Genomic DNA, 20,385 nt, shown 5'->3' on the forward strand with positions numbered 1-20,385 from the left:
ACACTGAGCAGCTGCCTTTTTGTTCTTCTGCTCATCAAGATGTCCCTCTTGCATCAGTGTTTTCCAGCAAACATCCATCTATCTATCTGTCTATCTATCTATCTATCCATCTATCTATCTATCTGTCTATCTATCTATCTGTCTATCTATCTATCTATCTATCTATCTATCTATCTATCTATCTATCTATCTATCATCTATCTATCTATCTATCCATGTATATGTTATATCTACAGTATACTCTGTGTGTGTGTGTGTGTGTGTGTGTGTGTGTGTGTGTGTGTGTGTGTGTGTGTGTGTGTGTGTGCATGACTCACATGATTGTTCATTTACAATAAGTGGAATTTGAGAACTGGTTTTTCTCATTACAGCAATAGATGCTGTTCCAAGTGTCAAAATTGGAAGGAAATGCTCAACAAAACTAAAAGGGATGCCTGAAACCACAAACAAGCCAGAAAATAGACTGAAAGTAAGTTTTGCCTTACAAGGGAAATTTAACAAATTGCGTGAGGGGGAATTAGGAAGGGGAGGTTTTGAAAAACGAGGGAAGCCCTTCTCTTTATGCAACCACATCATGCTTGTTCTGGGTGCACTCAGCATTTTCTTCTATTGGAGGAAGTCAAACTTGACATTTTATGAATCGTGGCTCTCCCAGTGACCTGCAGTTTAATATCTTATATGATATATATATACCATGTTAAAAAATGAGATAAATGATTCGGGATCCCCTCCAAAGTGTAACAGTTTCTTCCTTGGGTCATGCCCTGCTTTACTTTCAAGTAATCCGACTGACAGACTGACAAACAGCAATGAAAATATATTACCTCCTTGGCAGGAGTAATAACAACATCACAGTAAAACAATAAAGACACGATAACTGCAGTTAAATAATCACTGACAAATTCAGACGCTGAAGAAGATGAAACTGTAGGCCTACCTGTCTCCCATTCAACATCTTATTAGCCTAGAGAGAATCTGATATTAGTTCATTGAAATATCTTAAAAATGTAATTATAATAAATACTTAAATGATTCAAGAAAATAAATCAGATTTAGAGTATTCATTTATAACCTATACAGTGTGCCTTACAAACACTGTAAATATACATAATACTTAACATTTTTATATTGACTCTTGATAAAATTCAATAGGCCTACTATCATTGTCAACACTGTAGGGGAAAGTAGCACGTTATGTGGGTAAATTGAATTCAGTTGGTCATACATGTTTTTCATGTTATCTGTAAGTAATAAACTGTAAATCAGAGACTGGTTAGCAGACAAATGAGCTTTGAACCCTCTTTAACAAAGTAACAGTTGCAACCTATGGCCTCAGCTGTGCATAAGAACAGTACAAAGAAGTAAAAGTACAGCAAACTCTGCTGCTGTCACCGCTATGCCAAAATGAAACTGGTACACCACAAAGAGGTAAGTTGAAACCACCGGTGGTTAGTTTTTCTATTGCCAAGGAATTTTCAAGGATTTAAAAAAAATTTATATTTTGAAACTAATTGCAAGGCTCCTCTCAGAATTCACTGAGGTCACTCCATCCAAGACTCAAGCGTTTTTTCTTGAAGTGACTATAACATGTTTTATGACAAACCTGGTAAATTCAAAGAAATGAAATCACCCTAATCTTTCTATAAGTGATGTTGTCTTTCTCTAGTTGTGTCTAACCTTTTTTTAATTCCCAAAAGTTGTATCATTGATTAACCTGCTCTTTTTATAAATTTTACTGTTCTACAAATGTGTCATTCCATAACATGTTGCTTGTTTGGTGAAGGTTTAGTTTGATTCAGGACAGAATTTCATAGCTGCTATGGTGATAACAATATTTATAGGCCTATTAGGTGGTTGGCAGCAAGAAGTTTCAGGGTCTTTCTGAAAAATGTGCAAGTTCTTCTTGTGTCTGTGTGAGTTTTCTCGGCTTCATCCCAACGTCCAGAGACATGCAGCTGAATGTTGGTGTGAATGTTTTTTTTGTCTCTGGCCCTGTGACAGACTGGTGACCCATCCAGGGTGGGTGTACCCTGTCACCCATCCTGGACCCTGCTATAGCTAATGGATGGATGGGTATTATTCTTCTTTATGTTTTATTCAGTTCATGAAGTTTCTTTGTAGACCATTCTGAGCGTGAGCTGGCACAACTGATCCCATTAGATTATTCTAAAAGTCAATTGTGGCCCAAGACATTCGTATTTGATTTGAGTAGAATCAAACAAATTTTAAATGTGAAGACTTGTTTGAGTCTAAATGTCTCCTGAGTTCAAACATCAATGAATTAAAGACTCATTTATTTCAGTATTTTGTTTGGTTTTCAACAAGACTGCAGAATACCAACCAGTTATAATTCCATAGCAAGTTAGTTATCTTTCCATTTGGGTCTCATTGAATTCATCTTTGGTTGGGATTGAACTCCCATATAATTATCAACCCTGTCATTATTGTGCTGTTTTCTAGAAGAGAGAGTTTTTCACTCAGAACATGTGGGTAAACAATAAATATATACCACTTTAAAATAAGAATAACATTCAGTGCCTGATTAACATCACGGCTTGGCCTCGGAATGGGAGAATGAGATTTGTGATTTCGTAGTGATGACTTAATAATAATAACTTTTCATGCAGCATTGATAAAGAAATGACAGTATCATCTTCATGAAGAGCTTCACACTAGGCAGCAAATAAATAAAAACATAGAAAAAAGTCAAGACATCAGAAATGATTCTCAGTGGATTCATACACAAGAAATAGAAATATTCAGACCAGGGGTTAGGAGTTGTATTAAAGTGTCTTCAGTTTTGGGCTTTTAAAATTAGATGGCTAAAGCTAAGATTTGGGGGAAAATAAACAGATTTAACACAGTCAAATAGAAAAGGGAATTAAAAGAAATGCACATCTTTAAAAGTCACTATCGTAAATTGTGTTATTACTCTTGGCGCAATATTCTTTACAGGAAAATCAGTTTATTCTGTCAAGAAGTTTTTTTGTTCAGCTATAGCACATTTGTTTTGTCAGTGAAGATGACGGGGAGCCCACTTTTCTCTGTTTTGGTTTTGGGAGATTCATAAGTCATCAGCATCATGAGACTTCCCTTAAGATGAAGTCAACACTTAAATTCACTTCCTCTGGAAAATAGTTTCAGATTTGAGTAGTTTTTAAGAGCTTACCACTTTGCTGTCATGATTACTATGACTAATCAATAAAACTCTGGAGGAACAACACAGGGAATAAATGACTAACATTTAATCATACTTTTATTTATCAGAGACAGAGCACATTAATATACATGTACATTGCCGTATGTAATAGTGTCACCCTTAAAGAGAACATATAACTAAACAGGATGCACCAGTAAAATATAACTAGTAATTTTGAAAAGTGACTTATAGTTAGGAAGATAAAGGTTCCCATTGCTGTCATACTGACACTACTACATCATCTTTATTTGAAGAAAACCAACATCAGCCTGTCATTTCATCTGTGTGATATTAAATGTTCTATAGTAATCTTGAATACACATGATCTATAAAAATATTAAACACACGCCAAAAACAAAAAAGTTTCAATTTTCTTTGTAGCGTGACTAAGATATGCTAAAGAGAGTAAAACCACTTCCTCACCACAAGACACTTAAACGCTAAAACAGAGAGAGATAGAGAAACAGAAAAGTAAAAAAAAAACCCTGGTTTGTCATAAAGCGAAAGAAAGATCACACATATATACCGTTAATGAGCTTAACTCAAGCATTAATGTGTCCTGCTCACACTGGTGTTCACTACTCCTCCAAGGTAAGCCCATCTGACAAGTAGAAACATGAGTTTGGTGGTTTGATTATTTATGCTACTTATGCTTTTGGACCCCAGTGTGTGTGTCCAGATATAACTGATGTTGTGGGGACCTATATCAGTTTAAACAGTAATATTATGGGGACTAGTATTAGGGCTAGAATTAGTTAGGTTTAGTCTTTTTAAGGTTAGGGTAAGGGACTAACGAGTTTATTATGACAAGTGTCCTCATAACTATAAAATGTGTGTTAATTCTGAATGTTATGTAAAAAAAACACAGAGAGTTAGACTGTTACTGGAATAAGTTTCATGTGCTGCAGTGCTTGTGATCATGATTTTTTGTGTGGAAGTGGGTGAGATTTTATTATTAATAATTGGGTGAGATAATAACAGAGCACTGTCAGGCCTTTGCTGGGTGAGAAACATGTCGATTCATCAAGATGACTGTGATGACTGTATGTGATGCAACGTAACCCTTTTTACTTCAGGCTGCAGAGCAACAAACAAAGAGGACACAGGGGTAAAAAAGTGCTTCCTTCCACATTGAAACTATTTAGAGGAATCAAGACAACAGTTTCTATAAATGAACAACCAGGCTAACTGTAGTGTTAAAGATATTCATTAAGTTCCTCTCAGATACTATTGACTGTCAAGTTCTCAAAAAGAGAACCAGCATATTTACCCAGAGCACTGGAGCTTGTGTTGGAAGTTACACGGCAGGTCATTTATTCTAATAGCACTTGTTTGTTTCAGATGACTGTTTGGAAGCAAGCTCTCCTCCTTCTTTGTTGCGTTCTGAGCTTCGTGGACTCTGATCCATCCCGAGTCCCCCAGAGAAATAAATATAGCAACTCCTTTCGCCTCACGAGGTCTGCCCGAACCCGGGTCCAGCATCTGCTGAAGAAATATGTGAGTACTGGAAAAAAAAAACACTGGCCACCTTATTCCTGGCCAAATTTGGACACATCCAGCATTAACTTTCTCTCACCACAACTCTGTTTACTTTAATAGAAGGAGCAGCAGTTGGGAAATAAGCATTTTGAGGACAGAAGCCGACAGCTAAAGGACCTGCCACTGCTTTCTACAGATTTCTACAAATGGATAAAGCTGACGGTTAGTATCTGCCTATGTTTCAAAACAGTTCCGTAAAAAATCTAATAATAGTAGTAACTGATGTAAGTTAGGGGCCACAATTTACACAGAGGGGACAATTCTATGACCCCTGGAAATTGTCTTCAACTATTTTGAGACTATTTTTTCCATATTGTTGAAAGAAACCAAAATCTGACGACAATGACAGAATGTCTGCTGTTGCAGAATGTAAAATTTCAAGTGGAATTCCCCTTTTTAAAAATACCAAGCATTTAGAAAGTGCTTGTGCAACATTTAGATTATGCAACCATCTGATTGTCTGGTGTTGTCTGTGCAGGACTGGGAACGGCTGCATGCTGCTCTCAGGGACATGCATGCCTACTGGAATAAGCTGGAGTGGAAGAGACAACAGCTGGAGAACCAGGAGAAGGAGCACATGGCGGTGCGCACCACTTTACCTCAGAGCATCAGGCACATTCAGCTGGATCTGAGGGACCTGATGAGCCAAGTCACCAGTCAGGTAGCCACAGTCTCAAATCTGCAAACATATTATCCCCTGTATAAGATTTGGGAGGAAGTGACACCGAGAGTAGTGCGATAAAAAATTGTTTTCCTGTCTTCCTCAGATGAGTTACATGAAGAGCTCTTGGATGAGGCAGACATCTCTTTCGGTACAAACACCCTTGAACCCAGAGGCCGGCTCCAAAACAGTCTGGAACCAGCGAGTGGAGGGTTACATCATTCTGAGGGATCTCGAGCTTTACCTCACCAAGCTGGCAAGAGATTTCCTTCTGCTGGCTTCTAATACACATGTATGACTCAATACTGAAAAGCACTGTTACCCTGACAACACACGTGCTGCACACAGACAGACAAAAAAAACAAAGCTGAACAGAAAATCAGGACCAAACAGAAAAAGACAAAAACAGCTTTGATAACTTTAATCAAGCTTTAGTGATGTGGTCAAAACTTTACATGGAGCTCTATTTTAAGCAAATCAGTTTTTATTTTTTACACACTCTGCTAATATTTAAGGGCTTTCTTGGGTATTTCCCAAAGTTTCTCTCTTACCTCTTACTGTAAGTTAGTAATAAACTCACATTACCGAGAGAACACTGTTCTTCCCCTTCAAGCTCTCTATCTACCAGACTTTCCAAAGATATATTTACTATTTATTGACATATTTATTGAATGTTATTTATTCAGAGTGGTTTGTTTTATTTCTCTTACAGGACAGAGATAAAAATGTTTTACATAAGACTTTTTTGTATTTGATAGATACATATATATCTGTATGACTGACAATAAAGAGACAAAGCATTTGGAACTGTGGTGACTCTAATTGAAAAAAAAGCTTATTGCAACATCACAAGACATTCTTGGAATAATAATGATGTATATTGATCAATAGGGGATCTTATTTTATGTTGAGGAAGTTGAAGATGTTGTGTATGCGCACAGTGTCATCCTGTCAGCTGCAAACTAACAAATAACAACGACGACTTCCGAGCGGCAATCCTCCGTTTAGCTGAAAGGATTATTGTTTGCCTGGCAGATGTTTTCTGTTTCTTCATGTGGTGTTTGTGCGAGGGACAGTCTGCAGAGTGAAATCAGATTGAAGACAGTCAGCTGGTCGAAATGTTTTTTTAATGTCAAAACACTCTCCCTCCCTCCCTCCCTCCCTCGAGGCTTCCCACATGACATGAGAACAGCCACTGACTCACCACTAGCAGATGTCCTCGCTTGCCTTTGGCCACCTTCATCTCCGAGCCCCTGACAAAATCAATGATTCCTTCTTTGCCACGAGCCACAGCAAACCTGATGCTGCACGCCACACAGAGAGGTAACAAATAAAGACAGGGTGAGAATATAAGCATTGGACCAGCAACAACTAATGGATTTCTGCTGGCTCAGATGAGCAGTCAAAAAGGACTCACCTGCCCGGGTTGATGTTGACGTAGTCGATCTTGTCAGCCATCATGGCTACTTTTGTCACCAGCTCGATCACATTGTTGCACTGCAGCACAACGTCTCCCTGAGGCACACAGAGCTGGATTAAAAGTGGCTCTGTGGTTGTATGTTTAACAGTCGTGACTGCTGTGTCATACTGTACCTTCTGCTTATTGTCCGCAGTGGGCATGTGCACAACAAACATCCCGTCGCTGAGAGAGCCCAAAGAGATACCTGTTAAAAGAGAAAACCTTGTTTGGACTTACTGATCTACAGAACACAATCACAAAAAATGAATCAGTATTAATAGGTTCAAAATCACCCAATGTAATTATCCAAAACCTATGTCCTCATCTTTTGATTTGATTGTAAATTTTTATCGCTCCAGTGGAAAGTCACATTTGTTCAAGATTTTTTTTTTACCAGGGGATGACAAGAGATCAGAAAAAATTGGTCAGAAAAACAGAAAAAATTATTCAAAAAAAAACAAACCAAAAAGTAGATTACTCTTAGTTTTTTTTTCAAATGAATGCAATACGCTTCCGTAGAGTTCAACAGACATCGTGGATCAAGGATTTCTCAGCAACCTAAAAAAATTCACATAACTGCCCCCCCTTCCCCACTCCGGGTGGGTTTCCACCTCTCAGAGCTGTGTAGTCAATCCTCTGTTTGATCTTGGTCCTGTCCACCAGCACAGCGAAGGTGTTCGTGAGGAGCAGCTGGCGAGGCCGAGGCTTGAAACCCCTCCTATCGTATTTTACGACTGACGCACCATACTGAGGAGCACAGGGACGCACATTAGTGTTAGGCATCAAATTATTATCATCATCATCATTTTAAAAATGTTAAGTCCCACCTGCACTTTGTCATTTCCAAGAGTCTGGATGACTTTGAGACTGATTTGCTCACGTTCTATACAAAGAAATGGGAAAGCCTCTGTTAAAGTTGCATGTTTCTGTATATGATGAACGGTGTTTGTGTGTGGAGGTAATGAATGTATTTATGAACACGTACCGAGCCTGGAGTCCAAAAACAGCCTGCCGACACTCTGAGGGTAGCTGTCTTTCTGATCTTTGAAGATCTCACTGGCTACAACTTTCTGCACCATCTACAGGAAAGAAAAAACATGAAGCTGAATCATAATGTATTACTTTATAATTTAGAAAGTTTTGTGCCTTCGGTAAACAATGTACCTGTTTTTTCCATTCAGGCTGGACCCTCCCGCAGTACTTCATGACCATGTTTCTCATGTGCAGTATCCGCAGGTGCTCAGAGGCCTGCCGTGGAATTGGCAATATAGAATTTGCATTAATAACTCATAGATTCTTACTTGTATGTACTATTACTTTTATGTGCACACTAGGATGCTCTGTGTGTGAGGGAATTTTGTACCTCAACGAGTAAGAGAGGAGGTGTCGGCCAGCTTTTGTCCAAAACGCTCTTGGGCAGGTTTTTCCGTAGGTTCTTCAGGAAGGAGCAGCGCACATGATCCAGGAAATACTCATTCTCAGGGCAGTATTCCTCATGACGGTAAATGAAGCCCTTTATAAACCTAGTGGAAAAAAAAGGACAGATACCAAGAAGGGAAGTAACGAAACATGCAAAACGCAGATTTAAAAATAATTAAAGAAACAAACTGCAACAAAGAATCAGTCAAGCACCTGCGGATTAACTCAGCAGCCTGTCGACGCCTCCTAGCCCTCCTGCGTGCTTTCATTCCTCGCCACCCAGACTGGATCACTATCACTACATACACACATACATGCACATATTAACACCAAGACAACTTTTATACTCAGCCAGAGAGAACATCCCATGGTTAGTATAGCACAGTTTACTGAAACAGAAAGCTGAGGCCAAAACAGGCATATTGGAAATGGAAATATATTAAAAATCTACATGGAATAAAAAAAACCACAAGCATTTACAGTCAGATAGATACATGAGCTGGAATGTGGACCATTGTATCTTCAAATGAAGAATGTGCTCTTGAAACTTCCAAAATAGTTTCTATGTGCATGTACATACTTTCAACAATGATAGAAATCCAAAATCAGTATTTATCAAGAGTAAAACTGACAATAAAACATTATCTGAAAAGTAACTAAAAGTAAAGTTAGTTTGAAAGGCTAAACAAAGAGCATTAGAATTGTAAGAGAATTGAATATCCAAACATAATAACCCTGACTGAGTTCTGTGAGTAATCAACAGTGGGAGGTGCTCTGACCTGCATGCCTGATCCGTTGGTACTTGGCTCTCTCCCTGTAGCCTCTCCATGACGTCTGCAGAGTCAACGCTGGATCAAAACAAAGAAAAGAGACTAAAGGTGGATTTATGCTTCTACTTTGAGGTGTTCCAGAGGTCCTGCTGTGGATGCCTCTGGCACAGCAGCTGATTCATAGTTCAGTGAAGGATGTAATCCACTGATTAAATATGTTGTGCTTTGCCAGGTCATGTTGAATATGCTTTAAAAATATAAAATGATTGTGTTGAGAAATATATCATTATGATAGACAGGAAGAGGAGAAGGTTAATAGGAGTAGACACAATATGTTGCAGTCCAATACAACAATAAAACAAACTGCAGCCTCAAAAAGGGTTTATCATCACCTCTCTGACACTCGAAACAAATGTGCTTAACTTACTTACTAAAACTTACTTGGCAATAAAAGCTTTTCTGATTCTAACAATAACAATATTTGACTGAGAGTCATTATCTTCCATTTCATTTCAGTTGTTTCCAAATCTAAACCACTGCTACTTACCTATCTCTGGCTTTTTTGCTTCGAGTGCATCCTCAGTGGTGAAGAGAGTTTTTGGGAAACGGATGAAGATTTTTGATCTGCAGACAGTAGACACAACATGTGATAAATTCCAGTGTGTGCAATGTTTTTATGCATGTTTAAACTTTAACTGTGACATTACACATTGTCACTACATCACCTGCCCAGTTTGTACTCTTCTGGCTTGTAGCCCAGGTGGTTGACCAGTGTGGATACACCATCATCCAGTCTACCGTGCCAATTTGGCCACGTCTCAGGACACAGAGGCTTATACCTGACGGAATTTGCAAATAACATAATGTTGGAAGGATGACCTTGGAGTAAACACAATCACTGAGGTTGTAAGTCGTTAGGAGAGAACATCAGTCACCTTTGCAGGAAGGCTTCAAAACGACGACGATAGGCAAAGCCAGCTCTCCTGACCCTCAGGTTTTCCATCAGGCCAAGGTACTTTACCTGGTGTCTGACCAAAACTTCATCAAACCTTCCTTCAGGGAGACATCTTATTCACTTCAAATATACACAAACTATTCTATACTATACTGTATATTACATACACATTACATTATGTGCAAAATGTTCTAAAGAAGTGACTGAGACCATTATTTCAAAATTTCCACATTTTAAATGTCTTCTTGTTATTTATTGATAACCCTTGTTTTTTTTTTATTTCAAATGTATCTTTGATGCCAATAACTTGTGGATGCAATTGTAAAAAAAACTTCCATCATCTATTTCACATAAAAATGCATCACAGGGCATGATTTATTTACTCCAAGGGAGGCTTTTATTGTGAAACCTCTGCAGGAATTGTTGAGCTGTATTAACAGCAGCAGAAAGTGTGACATAGTAAAATGAGTCTAAATGAATTCCTTAGCGACATCTATTAAAAAGAGTAAATTAGACAGTGTTCAGTATATCATGACTATGCTGTACTGATAATTGTATATACACTTTTGATTATTGATTTATTATTCATCATGTGGGCCATTTTAGAGCAGGGAGAAAAATATGTATTATCATTTATTCCTTGGTCTTTATTTAGAATGTGCCTTAATTTGTGTGAACATAAGGACATAAAACTGATAATAACAGTTATAACAACAGTACAACAAATTCAATGTGCAAACATGTACCTGACTGCTTGGCATCATTAGGTTTGATACAGCGCACGTAGGATGGCTCTTTAGACCTGAGGATGTCCATAAGTTTCATCAGGCTGTTTTTAAACTGTGTGGCAGCCTAATGGATAGTTACAGAAACAAAAAAAGTAACCGACTTTTCTGTAATTGTATGTAGAGAGAGAGAGAGAGAGAGAGAGAGAGAGAGAGAGAGAGAGAGAGAGAGAAGCGAGAGAGAGAGAGCAAGCGAGAGAGAGAAAGAGGAAGCGAAAGAGAGAGAAAAATTCTCACCATCTCTGGGCGTTTCTGGTCCAATACCTCCTCTCTGCGGAAGCAGCGGCTCAAAATATAGTTGTCTGACTGGCACATGACCTGAAAAGAGACCAAACCACACAACCACATGTCAGCCCCCTCCCTTCAATAGAGCAACAGCAAGAGACACAGGTTGATACAGGTTGTGATGAGGCTTTTCTTCAGGCTCACCTCTTTCAGGTTCCTGTTCAGCGAATCATTGTTCTTTTCTAGAAAACCTGAATGAGACAAACAAGAACACGGCCATTATGGAATCAGTGGGTTATGGGTAGTGCTCTGTAATAAGTGTCGCCACTCATAACTACACACAACTCACTCTGAGTTACTTGAATTACAGCTTACCATTGACATCGTAGTTGACCTCTCCAGCATAATGAAGCAGCCTGAACTCCTCCCTACTCATTACCCTGCGGGTTTTTCCATTTGCCAGTTTGTGACTGAAAAACATAACCATACACGGATACATACACAGGTCTGCACACAATATACAAATATGAAGCTGTAGTTAGGAGTCTTTATCCTGGAGGCCTATGTAAAAAAAATATGAGATATAAGATGATGCTTACGTGACAAAATGGGGATGGCCACCCAGCGTGTCCTCCAGTTTCTCTAAAAAGGAGACATCACCAGTCTCTCCAGGCCTCAGACACTCCTCATCCTAAAAGACACTCACACTAATCAATTTAAAGTACAAAGACAGAAGCATATACAGCAAAATATAAAAAGACAAATAAATAAACTAGAGGTTGTCATTTGTACCAGAATGGAGATAATGCCTTTGTGCTTCTCTTCTATCAGGTCACAAATGATCTTGTTGTCAAAGTACTGCACTGTCTCCCACTGAAATTAGAGGGGAGAGCAGGTTGTAATAGCATGAAAATGTAAATATCTATTAACATGTCAAACTTATTTGTTATGAGAACCTAAACTAAAAAACAGACATACCTCAATCCCTTCTGTCTCGTACTCCTCCTGCTCAGATCTGAGGGTGAGCTCAATAAAGAGCTGCTGGAGCTTCTCATTGCAGTAGTTGATGCAAAACTGCTCAAAGCTGTGGGGAAAAATATGAGGGCAATGAGATCAAATGCATTTATAGAGTGCGATGAGAAGCAGATTAAGCTGTGGCCTAAAAAGGAAAAGGAAAACAACACATACCTATTGTGCTGCAGGACCTCAAAACCATAGATATCAAGAAGTCCTATAAGTGAGGAGGGCTGACTGCTGTGGTAGATTTCATCCTACAGAATATATAAAGGAAATAATGGTAAACCATTGATGATAGAATTTATATTTCTGTCTTTGAGTTGTTATCAGGGATGCTGCTGCACCTTCAGAGCCAGCGACTGGTTGATCTTCTCCACCAACCAGGAGAATGTCCGACCATACACAGCCTTGGCTAAGGCGTCACGGGCAGACATTGCCTGCTCAAAATTAAGTGGGGTGACCATCTGTAATGCACAAATGCACGTACAAGACAAAATGTATTTAAAAAACAACAATAAACAGGAGACCGCAAAAACATGTGGAACAAGAACACGACGACTGTCACCTCCTCTCCTTTGGCAGTGAGTTTCTTGTGAGTGAGTGCCTCTCCCAGGGCGGAAACATCAACACTGAACAGCTGGAAAAAAAGAACACATCTGTCATCTGCAATGCCTTTTTTGCAACAGTTTTTGCATATTTGAACATCTAATATACTCCTGGGACCGTTCTGACCTTCGCAAGATTTGTTATCTGGGTCTCTGTGGTGATGAATGTTTCTCCTTCCTCCCCTTCTCCAAACTGAGTGTTTCCCAGATTGAGAACACCGGCGATGATGTTCAGCAATTTCTGAGGTCAGACACAGGAAAAAAAACTTGTAGCTGTATATTTGGATTTTTGGAGTTGTCCCAGATGTTTTTATGATGATAAAACATGTGACGTTTGGCCATGGTAAAGAGCAAGAAATTATATAAGAAACTAAAATAAGAAACTGCAGACATTCCCTTGACTAGAAATAATAATCACAGTATGATACAAGTTGTAAGGACACAGTTTTTCTTGGATTTATTCCTAAGACCTGTATTTGAAACGATTCCACTTTAATTTGGTGAATGTGGTATACAAGAAAAACAAAACAGCAGTGTTGCTCCCTGCATGAAGACAATCATTCATCACAGTGGCTGTTACTCACCTGCACTTCTTCCTCAGTGAAGCCGATAACAGACAGAGCCTTCATCACAACTTTCCAATTATTCTTGTCACTAATGGAGCTGACTCTGGGGCAGTTACCCTGAACAAGACAATCAATGTTCACCACAATCAACAACACCACAAGTAATGCTCTGACTGCAGGGCGCACACACACACACACACACACACACACACACACACACACACACAGACAGACCTTGACCAGATAGTGGTAATTCTGTGGGTTTCTTTCCAGGTCCAGCAAGTTAAGCAGCTCTTCATCCCCTCCATCCAGAAGCTGGTAAAAGATGTGGAAGTTCCTCTCACCGTGGTTCTGGTGAACTACACGAGATTTCTCTAGCAAGTAGTTCAGGATGTGACCGCCCACTGGCGCTCCCTTGGAGGAATTACAGAAAAAGATGTTAGTATGGTGTGAGCACACATGACTTTTTTTACTATAAAGAAGGAGAGAGCCAAGGAAGGAGTTTTTACCCTAAAGTCAAATTGGACATCCATGTATTTCCCAAAGCGACTGGAGTTGTCATTCCTCAGTGTTTTGGCATTGCCAAATGCCTATAAAAGGCAAGGGAGCCATGAAATCAGAGAGAGGAAGTAAAATTAATAGCAACAAAACACAACAACATCAAACAATAAGGAACAAGCAATTCAAAGTCATTCTGAGCAGTCAGATAGTAGTTACTACACTATATTATGGAAGCTAAATAAGTCACTATTTACTGTGCTTTTGATATTGATCATAGCTGTTTTCAATTTGAAATGTCAAAGGTTCATCACCTCCAGAACATGGTTGGACTGCAGTAGGTGGTCACCAAGGGCAGCCATGTGATGATTGGTGGGGCAGGTGACAGCGTAGTAGAGGAGGATCTTTTTGGAGGCCTCTGTTTTACCTGCTCCACTCTCACCTGATATGAGGATACACTGGTCTTTCCTCTCAGTCCGCATCGCTCGATATGTGTTGTCTGACAAAGCATAGCTGAGGGAAAACGGTTCAACACACAGTTAGATCACTCTGATGGAAAAATTATGTGAACACCAGCGCAATTCAGTGAACTTAATCCTTTTATTTACTTTTATTTCATGCATTAACATAATAAAATACATGTCCCTACTTATTAGTGATTATATGGGATTATACTATCCAAATCATTTTCCAACAAATCCCAGGGATCAATAGATTAAGCAAGATACTAAAAATGAGGGGACTCACATGTGAGGCGATATTTCGTAGAAGCTGACCCCTCTGTAGCGTTCCATCTGCGGCTTGGAGTAAATCTCCAGATCTTTGTACGGGTTCACTGACACCAGCACAGAGCCAATATATGTCTGTGCCAAGATATTGGAAGAACAGTCAATACATTCGAATATGTCTCACCACACAACCTAAAATGTTTTGGAACATATGACTGGCATCTTTACGTAGATGAGGTTTTCTTTGAACCGTCGCCGCAGGTTCTCTATGAAGGCTGCCTCACTGTTGAAGTTCTCCAGCAAGACAAAGTCCTGCACCCCAACCCTGTCCCGTGCAGTCAGGGCACTCTCCATCACCAGGCGCACTCTTCCTTCAACATCCACCTCCTGCAAGAAGAGGACACAGAAAGGAGTCCATCTGATAAGTGCTGATAAGAGTCCATCATTACACAGCCTGTGCTCAACAGTTTGTATGGGGTGTTTTATTAATACAAATTATATTAATACTAAAATGTATCCATGAGTTACTTCTCATTTTCAAAATAAAGAGGGAAAAGATTTTTGATCTTGGTAAAACCAACCCTATCATTGAAGTAGTTACACTGCTGGCAAGCAGGGGGCACAAGAGGCCTATTCCAATCCACCTCATGCACATTACATTAACTGAGCTCTGAAAGAATTAACATCTGGTGCTCAGCATTACAATACTTGCCAAATAAAACGTAACAAGAAAGAATCTATTCATGTGATGGGACAATAAGTATTTCTAAATAATGCCCAGTGTTTCAGAGCCCAAGACTCAGGACTTACTGAACACATTTCATCAAAGCAAAAACAGTTAACTAAACCTCGCCAAGATTAAACAGTGGAGACATTTAAGACATCCAAATGATAAACAGACATGATAGACTCATCTGTTGTGTGATAGTGAGATAGTGTATTGTGATGTATGCACAGTACACACAGCTCTATATCACCAGACGGGGTTTAACCATTGCAGCAAGGAAGCTGTGTGTGCATGTCAACCCCACGGTAATGGCAAACAGAAATCAAGTCTGCAGAAAGAAATTGACAAATATTTCCCTGAAGTATATTATACATTCAGCCACATGCACAGTCATGCCCATGCACATACAAAGAGATAAGAAATGCCAAGTGTCAGTACTCAATACTTACTGACAATAAATATCCAGTCCCACACAGTAATCAGTATTACACCTCAGCCAAAGCAGCTGCACTGTCATCAGTATCAAATTTGAGACAGACTGTTGTTCTTCATAAATTCATAAAAAAAACAAGCAGAAAGTAGAACAAAGGGGCTTGACTTCCACAGGAATTATGTTATTCTTGAATGCAAGAACCTCTCAAGGGTCTCATTTGGCTGCTTATGCCAGTAAAAAGGTCATTATCTCCGAGCACGAGATGCAGGAAAATCCTTCAGCAAACAAGGGGACAACAGTGGAAGATAGCCAAGAAGTGAGAGCAAAGGAAAAGTCAACGGACACTTCCACTATAATTCCCCCCTCCTCCTCTATGCCTCGCCTCAGAGTATTGTTCTCCCAGCTCCTGCAGGTGGGCTAGTTCCTACAGATAGCAATTACACTTCACAGTCAGATTTTCCAAAGGATACAACAAAGCAATGTTCGGGTCAGGTTCAGGGCAAGTGTTCAGTGGGTACTACCAAATGCTACTATATTGTGTTTTATCAGCTGTGCATATTTCAAACACTTCAAATATGTACAGTTGGACATACAAATCATTTACATTCATGATAAGACAAAATATAATTATCTCCACCCTGCTTGAGGTGTGGCGATGCATTGAAGATGCAGCTGTGGCCAAATACCAAATTTATAATAATTTCTTGATAGTTTGTTAACTTATAATGCCAACTCATAATTTGAGCTGATAAAGATGGTTTTTTTCAGTTTATCTGCAGGTAAGACTTTCTTTGGAATGCTTATCACATATTATGTCTCACAGCTTATAGGGTGGGCTTAAGCGTTATTATGAAACTTGGGAAACACCTCCATGTGTTCAGCATACACATCAACCTTTCATGGTAGACGACAATGACCTGACTCTAACTCTTGTAGACTCCTCTGGTCTGCATCTTTGGTTTCATCTAATCTCTCTTTCTGTTCATCTCAGATGGTATTTACTTGTACACAAGCTGCTGTGCTGACAGTGTCAACCGTGCCAGTGTCTGAAAAATCCAAATTTGTTCAATGATCTTGTATTTCTGCTTAAGAAAGGTATTGCAATGATGATGATATTTGGACTTTCCACACAACAAAACACTCTATTCTCTCATGAGTGCAAAACACAGCAAACTTTGTTTTCAGTGATCTGTCCCTCACCAGTCATGTGTTCTTTTTTTGGCACCATAACATGTCAGGGAGAATCACTTTAAATGGTGATTTTCCAAAAGCACTTCTTTTGATTCCAAAAACCTTGAAACCCTGCTGTCGCTGGGGTTACATCATCTAAGAGGAAATCTTAAAGGATTTGAAAATAGTTCTACTCAGCTGAGATACTTGGTCTTAGGTAGTGATTTAACCGCAATACAATGTAATCCTTTCAGTTTTGCTGACCTGAGGTCTGCTTGTTACAGCACTATGAGTCTGAATTAATTGACACCCACCAAGCTTGAGTGCTTTATGTGGGATTTGACTCTGAAAACCAGGGAGCGTTCAGAGGATTCTGCAGGTTTGAAGGAGCAGCTGCAGTGACAACCAGCGAGGAGACCAATCTAACACTGGGACTTGGCTCCAGGCCCCATGACTAAGCTCTGCTGGGCCGACTTGATTCGGATTGTCTTCCTTATATGGCGTGCCCTACCACTCCATCCCAGGGCGAGCTGCTCTGGTACCACAGCTGGCTCCCTACCACTGATGTGCCAGTAATGGATATGGTGGAAAAATACCAAGTTTATTCTCTTTGGACTGCTTGAGTTAAAGCTTACACTAAAAACCAAAATACACTCTGACTCATACACAGGAAAATGGAAAAAAAAACACTCAGTGAGTCATTGTTCTGTTTTGCTTTTCCCTCCATGAAAGGGGCAGTAAACTGGTGACTCTGATCTTGTGCTTACACTATTGAATAAGTGTACAAATTTACTTAACATGAAAACACAGAAAGGGCATCACTGTACTCTGGAACTTACCCTGGCTTGATACCTCATCCTGTCCTGTTGTTGCTGGAAGAAGACAGAACTGGTGGTCCCCCCCGGGCTGGTGCCCCTCCTCCTGTGTCAGACAGACTCCTCAACTGTAACTTCTCATCCACCTTCGCCCATGGGCAACAGATTTAAGGCAACTTAATTCCCTGTCCGTCACTGTCTCTCAGCCTCTCTCTTCTCTCCACGTCCTTCTTCCTCCTGGTCTGGCTTTCCTGTGAGACAAAGTACACGCACTCAGGCCAAAACACCAACAGCTTGTTTATACCTTCAATTCATCTTCCCCTTGACGGGTCAAAATATCTGTCTGGCTCTCCACAAGTCCCTGTCCTTCCCTCTCCCCTCTAAACTACACTGCATGAAACAAGGGCAGGGACTCCACTCACACGTCACACAACTGGAAAAAAAAAGTCAAGGGAAAGTATGCAGTTGGATAATGTAAAAAAAAAAAAAGGAGCCAGATAAAACAGAGGGTTTGGAAAAAAATGTTTAGAGCCCTGAACTACAACCCCGTAATCACGCAGCAGCTATATAAAAAAAGTAAAAACAGAAATCACATGAGGAGTTCTAACTACATTCTTTCTTTCCCTCCCTCCCATTTTAGTTTGCTCCCTCCCTTTTCACCCACAAGCCGAGACAGATTCACAGGGATGTGAGTTATGGAAGTGTTTCACCCAGCAACTCTGTCTGTTTTCCACTGTTGATGGAATGACTTACACTGGCATCCAAAATACATCTTGGCAAATACTTGAAAGTCTGATCTGAACTCTTATATTAGCTGCATGGTTTTCCTGGCAACAATCACAATGACACAATTATATACACAATTAATTATATAGCAATAGTTTAACATAAAATATGCTGGAGTGTCAGATTTCTCTTTCCCTCCCATTCTAGGCATTTTTGGGGAGTGCAGATCAGGCTAAATCGTCTCTGTGACAGAACAGCGCCCTCCTCTGGTTTTATTTCCTTAACTTTCCTCTCACCCCATTCCCTCTCTCTCTCTCGCCGGCATCACCAAATATCCAACACTAAGGAATCTGAATAATGTTACCCAGATGGAGAAAGCTTCTCGCTCTTTTTCTCAATCTCTGGCTGTCACAATGGTGTTTAAAGGGAGGAGAAAACAATGTTTATGCTGCTCTCTCCCTAACACAAATGAATGTGTGTAGCATGCACACACAGGGTTTCAAAAGAAACTCACACAATGAGATGAGAGTAGATCATTTGGTTGGCACAGAACAGTTGACTATAGCAGAATAACAGGTATTGTTGTGTCGCTCTATCAAAGCCAAACAAAACGCAGGGAGGAAATATTCAGAATAAGAGGTTATGTGACCTGTAGATTACACTTCAGGATGCATGTTTCAAATGCTTTTGAGGTCAAAAATATTAAAGTTTATTCATGCCAAACAATTGTGCAAGAACTATGTGCAGCCATATGCATGTGCAGCTTGACCACCAGGTGCTCATTCGTAAGTGCCACATGGCTCAGGCCCTAGTTTCCCTCCACTGGGTGTAATATGGGCTTTGTCTTTAGTCTGAACCTTGGAATACATTTCATCAAATTCATGCTGTCATTTTGCAATACACCCGATATTTATTCCTCTGTCGCCTCACAGCAAGAAGGTTCCTGGTTCAGTTCAGCCAGGACTTTCTGTGTGGAGTTTGCAAGCTCTCAGAGTTTGCGTAGGTCTTGCAGATAGGGGTTAGGTTAATTGGAGACTCTACATTGTCCATAGGAATGACTGTGAGTGTGAATGGGTGTTTCTGTATATTGTCCCTGCGGTACACTGGCTACCAGGGCGTATCCCACCTCTTGCCTGATATCAGCTGAAATTGACTCCTTGTTCCCCCTGCAAATCTAAAAGAATAAGATGTTGGATGTTTATATTTGATGGATGTATATATTCCACTGATAGTTGAAACCTCTGAAACCTACTGAGTCTTTTGGTTTTGTCAGAAAGGTGAAAAGGAAATTTACTTGAGTAACCATACACAGGTGTCGTAGACAAAATATATAATAGATGGATTGCTGGCAGGAGTTTCGACTTACTTTTGATGGGTATCCAAGAAATACCATGGACAACCACATGCATGTGGAAAACATGAGGGCAGTCACCAAACACATCTGGTTTCTCTACACTGCACACACTATACAACATGTGGTCAAAACCTTCCTGCCAGCAAAATCGAAAAAGACTCAAAGTCACTCAGAGAAAAAATACAGTTTGACTGTTAAGTCCATCGTCATTACCTAAGCCAACAGATTTTCCAGATGAGTGTTTAACATTCTGCGTTCCTATCTTTGTTTAGCAGTTCCTGTAAGAGAGATTTCCTTCCTTTCCTTGCCGTTTCCTGATGTTTGGGATCTTCCTATTAGCATTTGCTTGGACCTGATTTGTATCTAAACCATACCTAAGCAACTCATAATTCAGTCTACTGTATATGTACATCATTAGTTTAAAATATATAGAACCCAAGGCTTTATGTTTGAGAAACTGGTGTCTAACATTTGTAGCTGTTATAAAAATATATATATGGCGGGAATGAGCTGATTTATCTCAACTAACAGCCGTCTGCTGAGTACACCCACTCTCTACTCATTTCAACTGTCACTGTGCCTACTTCTGTTATACTCAACACCAAAACATTGTAAAATTGTGGTGAAGTATCTTGAAAGCAAGAAAAACACGTGAAGCATGTCTCCCCTGTCTATTGTGGATTTCTTTTTTGCAGCTACAGCCCTCTGCCTGACTTCAATTTCATATAATTACA

At 39.8% G+C, this 20,385-nt stretch overlaps 2 protein-coding genes across 4 annotated transcripts; one reads left to right on the forward strand and one right to left on the reverse strand.

Annotated features, from left to right (window-relative positions):
- The first annotated feature begins 3,622 nt into the window (after positions 1-3,622).
- On the forward strand, positions 3,623-6,206 carry LOC109628402 (uncharacterized). Its single transcript, XM_069539557.1, has 5 exons — positions 3,623-3,790; positions 4,541-4,696; positions 4,799-4,900; positions 5,217-5,399; positions 5,506-6,206. Exons 1-5 carry the CDS (start codon positions 3,731-3,733, stop codon positions 5,695-5,697), a joined length of 693 nt encoding a protein of 230 aa, XP_069395658.1. The 5' UTR covers positions 3,623-3,730; the 3' UTR covers positions 5,698-6,206.
- On the reverse strand, positions 5,806-18,132 carry LOC109628569 (unconventional myosin-Ic-like). Of its 3 annotated transcripts, XM_069539555.1 has the most exons (33): positions 17,994-18,132; positions 17,596-17,822; positions 14,655-14,813; positions 14,446-14,561; positions 14,013-14,211; positions 13,710-13,790; positions 13,435-13,614; positions 13,219-13,317; positions 12,762-12,875; positions 12,595-12,666; positions 12,374-12,493; positions 12,201-12,283; positions 11,991-12,096; positions 11,805-11,885; positions 11,612-11,703; positions 11,388-11,482; positions 11,217-11,263; positions 11,025-11,105; positions 10,749-10,854; positions 9,983-10,100; positions 9,773-9,886; positions 9,595-9,671; positions 9,057-9,125; positions 8,491-8,575; positions 8,222-8,381; positions 8,023-8,106; positions 7,844-7,937; positions 7,686-7,741; positions 7,470-7,605; positions 6,993-7,063; positions 6,817-6,914; positions 6,604-6,703; positions 5,806-6,476 (listed from the first exon to the last, which is right to left on the reverse strand). In XM_069539555.1, the coding sequence occupies exons 2-33, from the start codon at positions 17,611-17,613 to the stop codon at positions 6,450-6,452; spliced, it is 3,138 nt and encodes a 1,045-aa protein (XP_069395656.1). In that variant the 5' UTR covers positions 17,614-17,822; positions 17,994-18,132; the 3' UTR covers positions 5,806-6,449. The 3 variants fall into 3 exon arrangements, with proteins under 3 accessions (XP_069395656.1, XP_019941274.1, XP_069395657.1); XM_020085715.2 differs by lacking the exon at positions 17,994-18,132 and having other exon boundaries at positions 17,596-17,965; XM_069539556.1 differs by lacking the exons at positions 17,596-17,822; positions 17,994-18,132 and adding an exon at positions 15,603-15,713.
- Between the last annotated feature and the right edge of the window lie 2,253 nt (positions 18,133-20,385).

The sequence above is a fragment of the Paralichthys olivaceus genome, chromosome 15 (assembly GCF_024713975.1).
Source record: "Paralichthys olivaceus isolate ysfri-2021 chromosome 15, ASM2471397v2, whole genome shotgun sequence".
In the NCBI taxonomy this organism is placed as follows: Eukaryota; Metazoa; Chordata; class Actinopteri; order Pleuronectiformes; family Paralichthyidae; genus Paralichthys; species Paralichthys olivaceus.

Coding starts and splice junctions, on each gene's coding strand:
- LOC109628569 (XM_069539555.1), bottom strand. Junction 10,855..11,024: donor ACCAGAAACGCCCAGAGATG/GTGAGAATTTTT, acceptor ACTATCCATTAG/GCTGCCACACAGTTTAAAAA. Junction 8,382..8,490: donor GCTGCTGAGTTAATCCGCAG/GTGCTTGACTGA, acceptor TTTTTCCACTAG/GTTTATAAAGGGCTTCATTT.
- LOC109628402 (XM_069539557.1), top strand. CDS start 3,731: ATGAGCTTAACTCAAGCATTAATGTGTCCTGCTCACACTGGTGTTCAC. Junction 3,791..4,540: donor GTGTTCACTACTCCTCCAAG/GTAAGCCCATCT, acceptor TGTTTGTTTCAG/ATGACTGTTTGGAAGCAAGC. Junction 4,697..4,798: donor AGCATCTGCTGAAGAAATAT/GTGAGTACTGGA, acceptor TTACTTTAATAG/AAGGAGCAGCAGTTGGGAAA.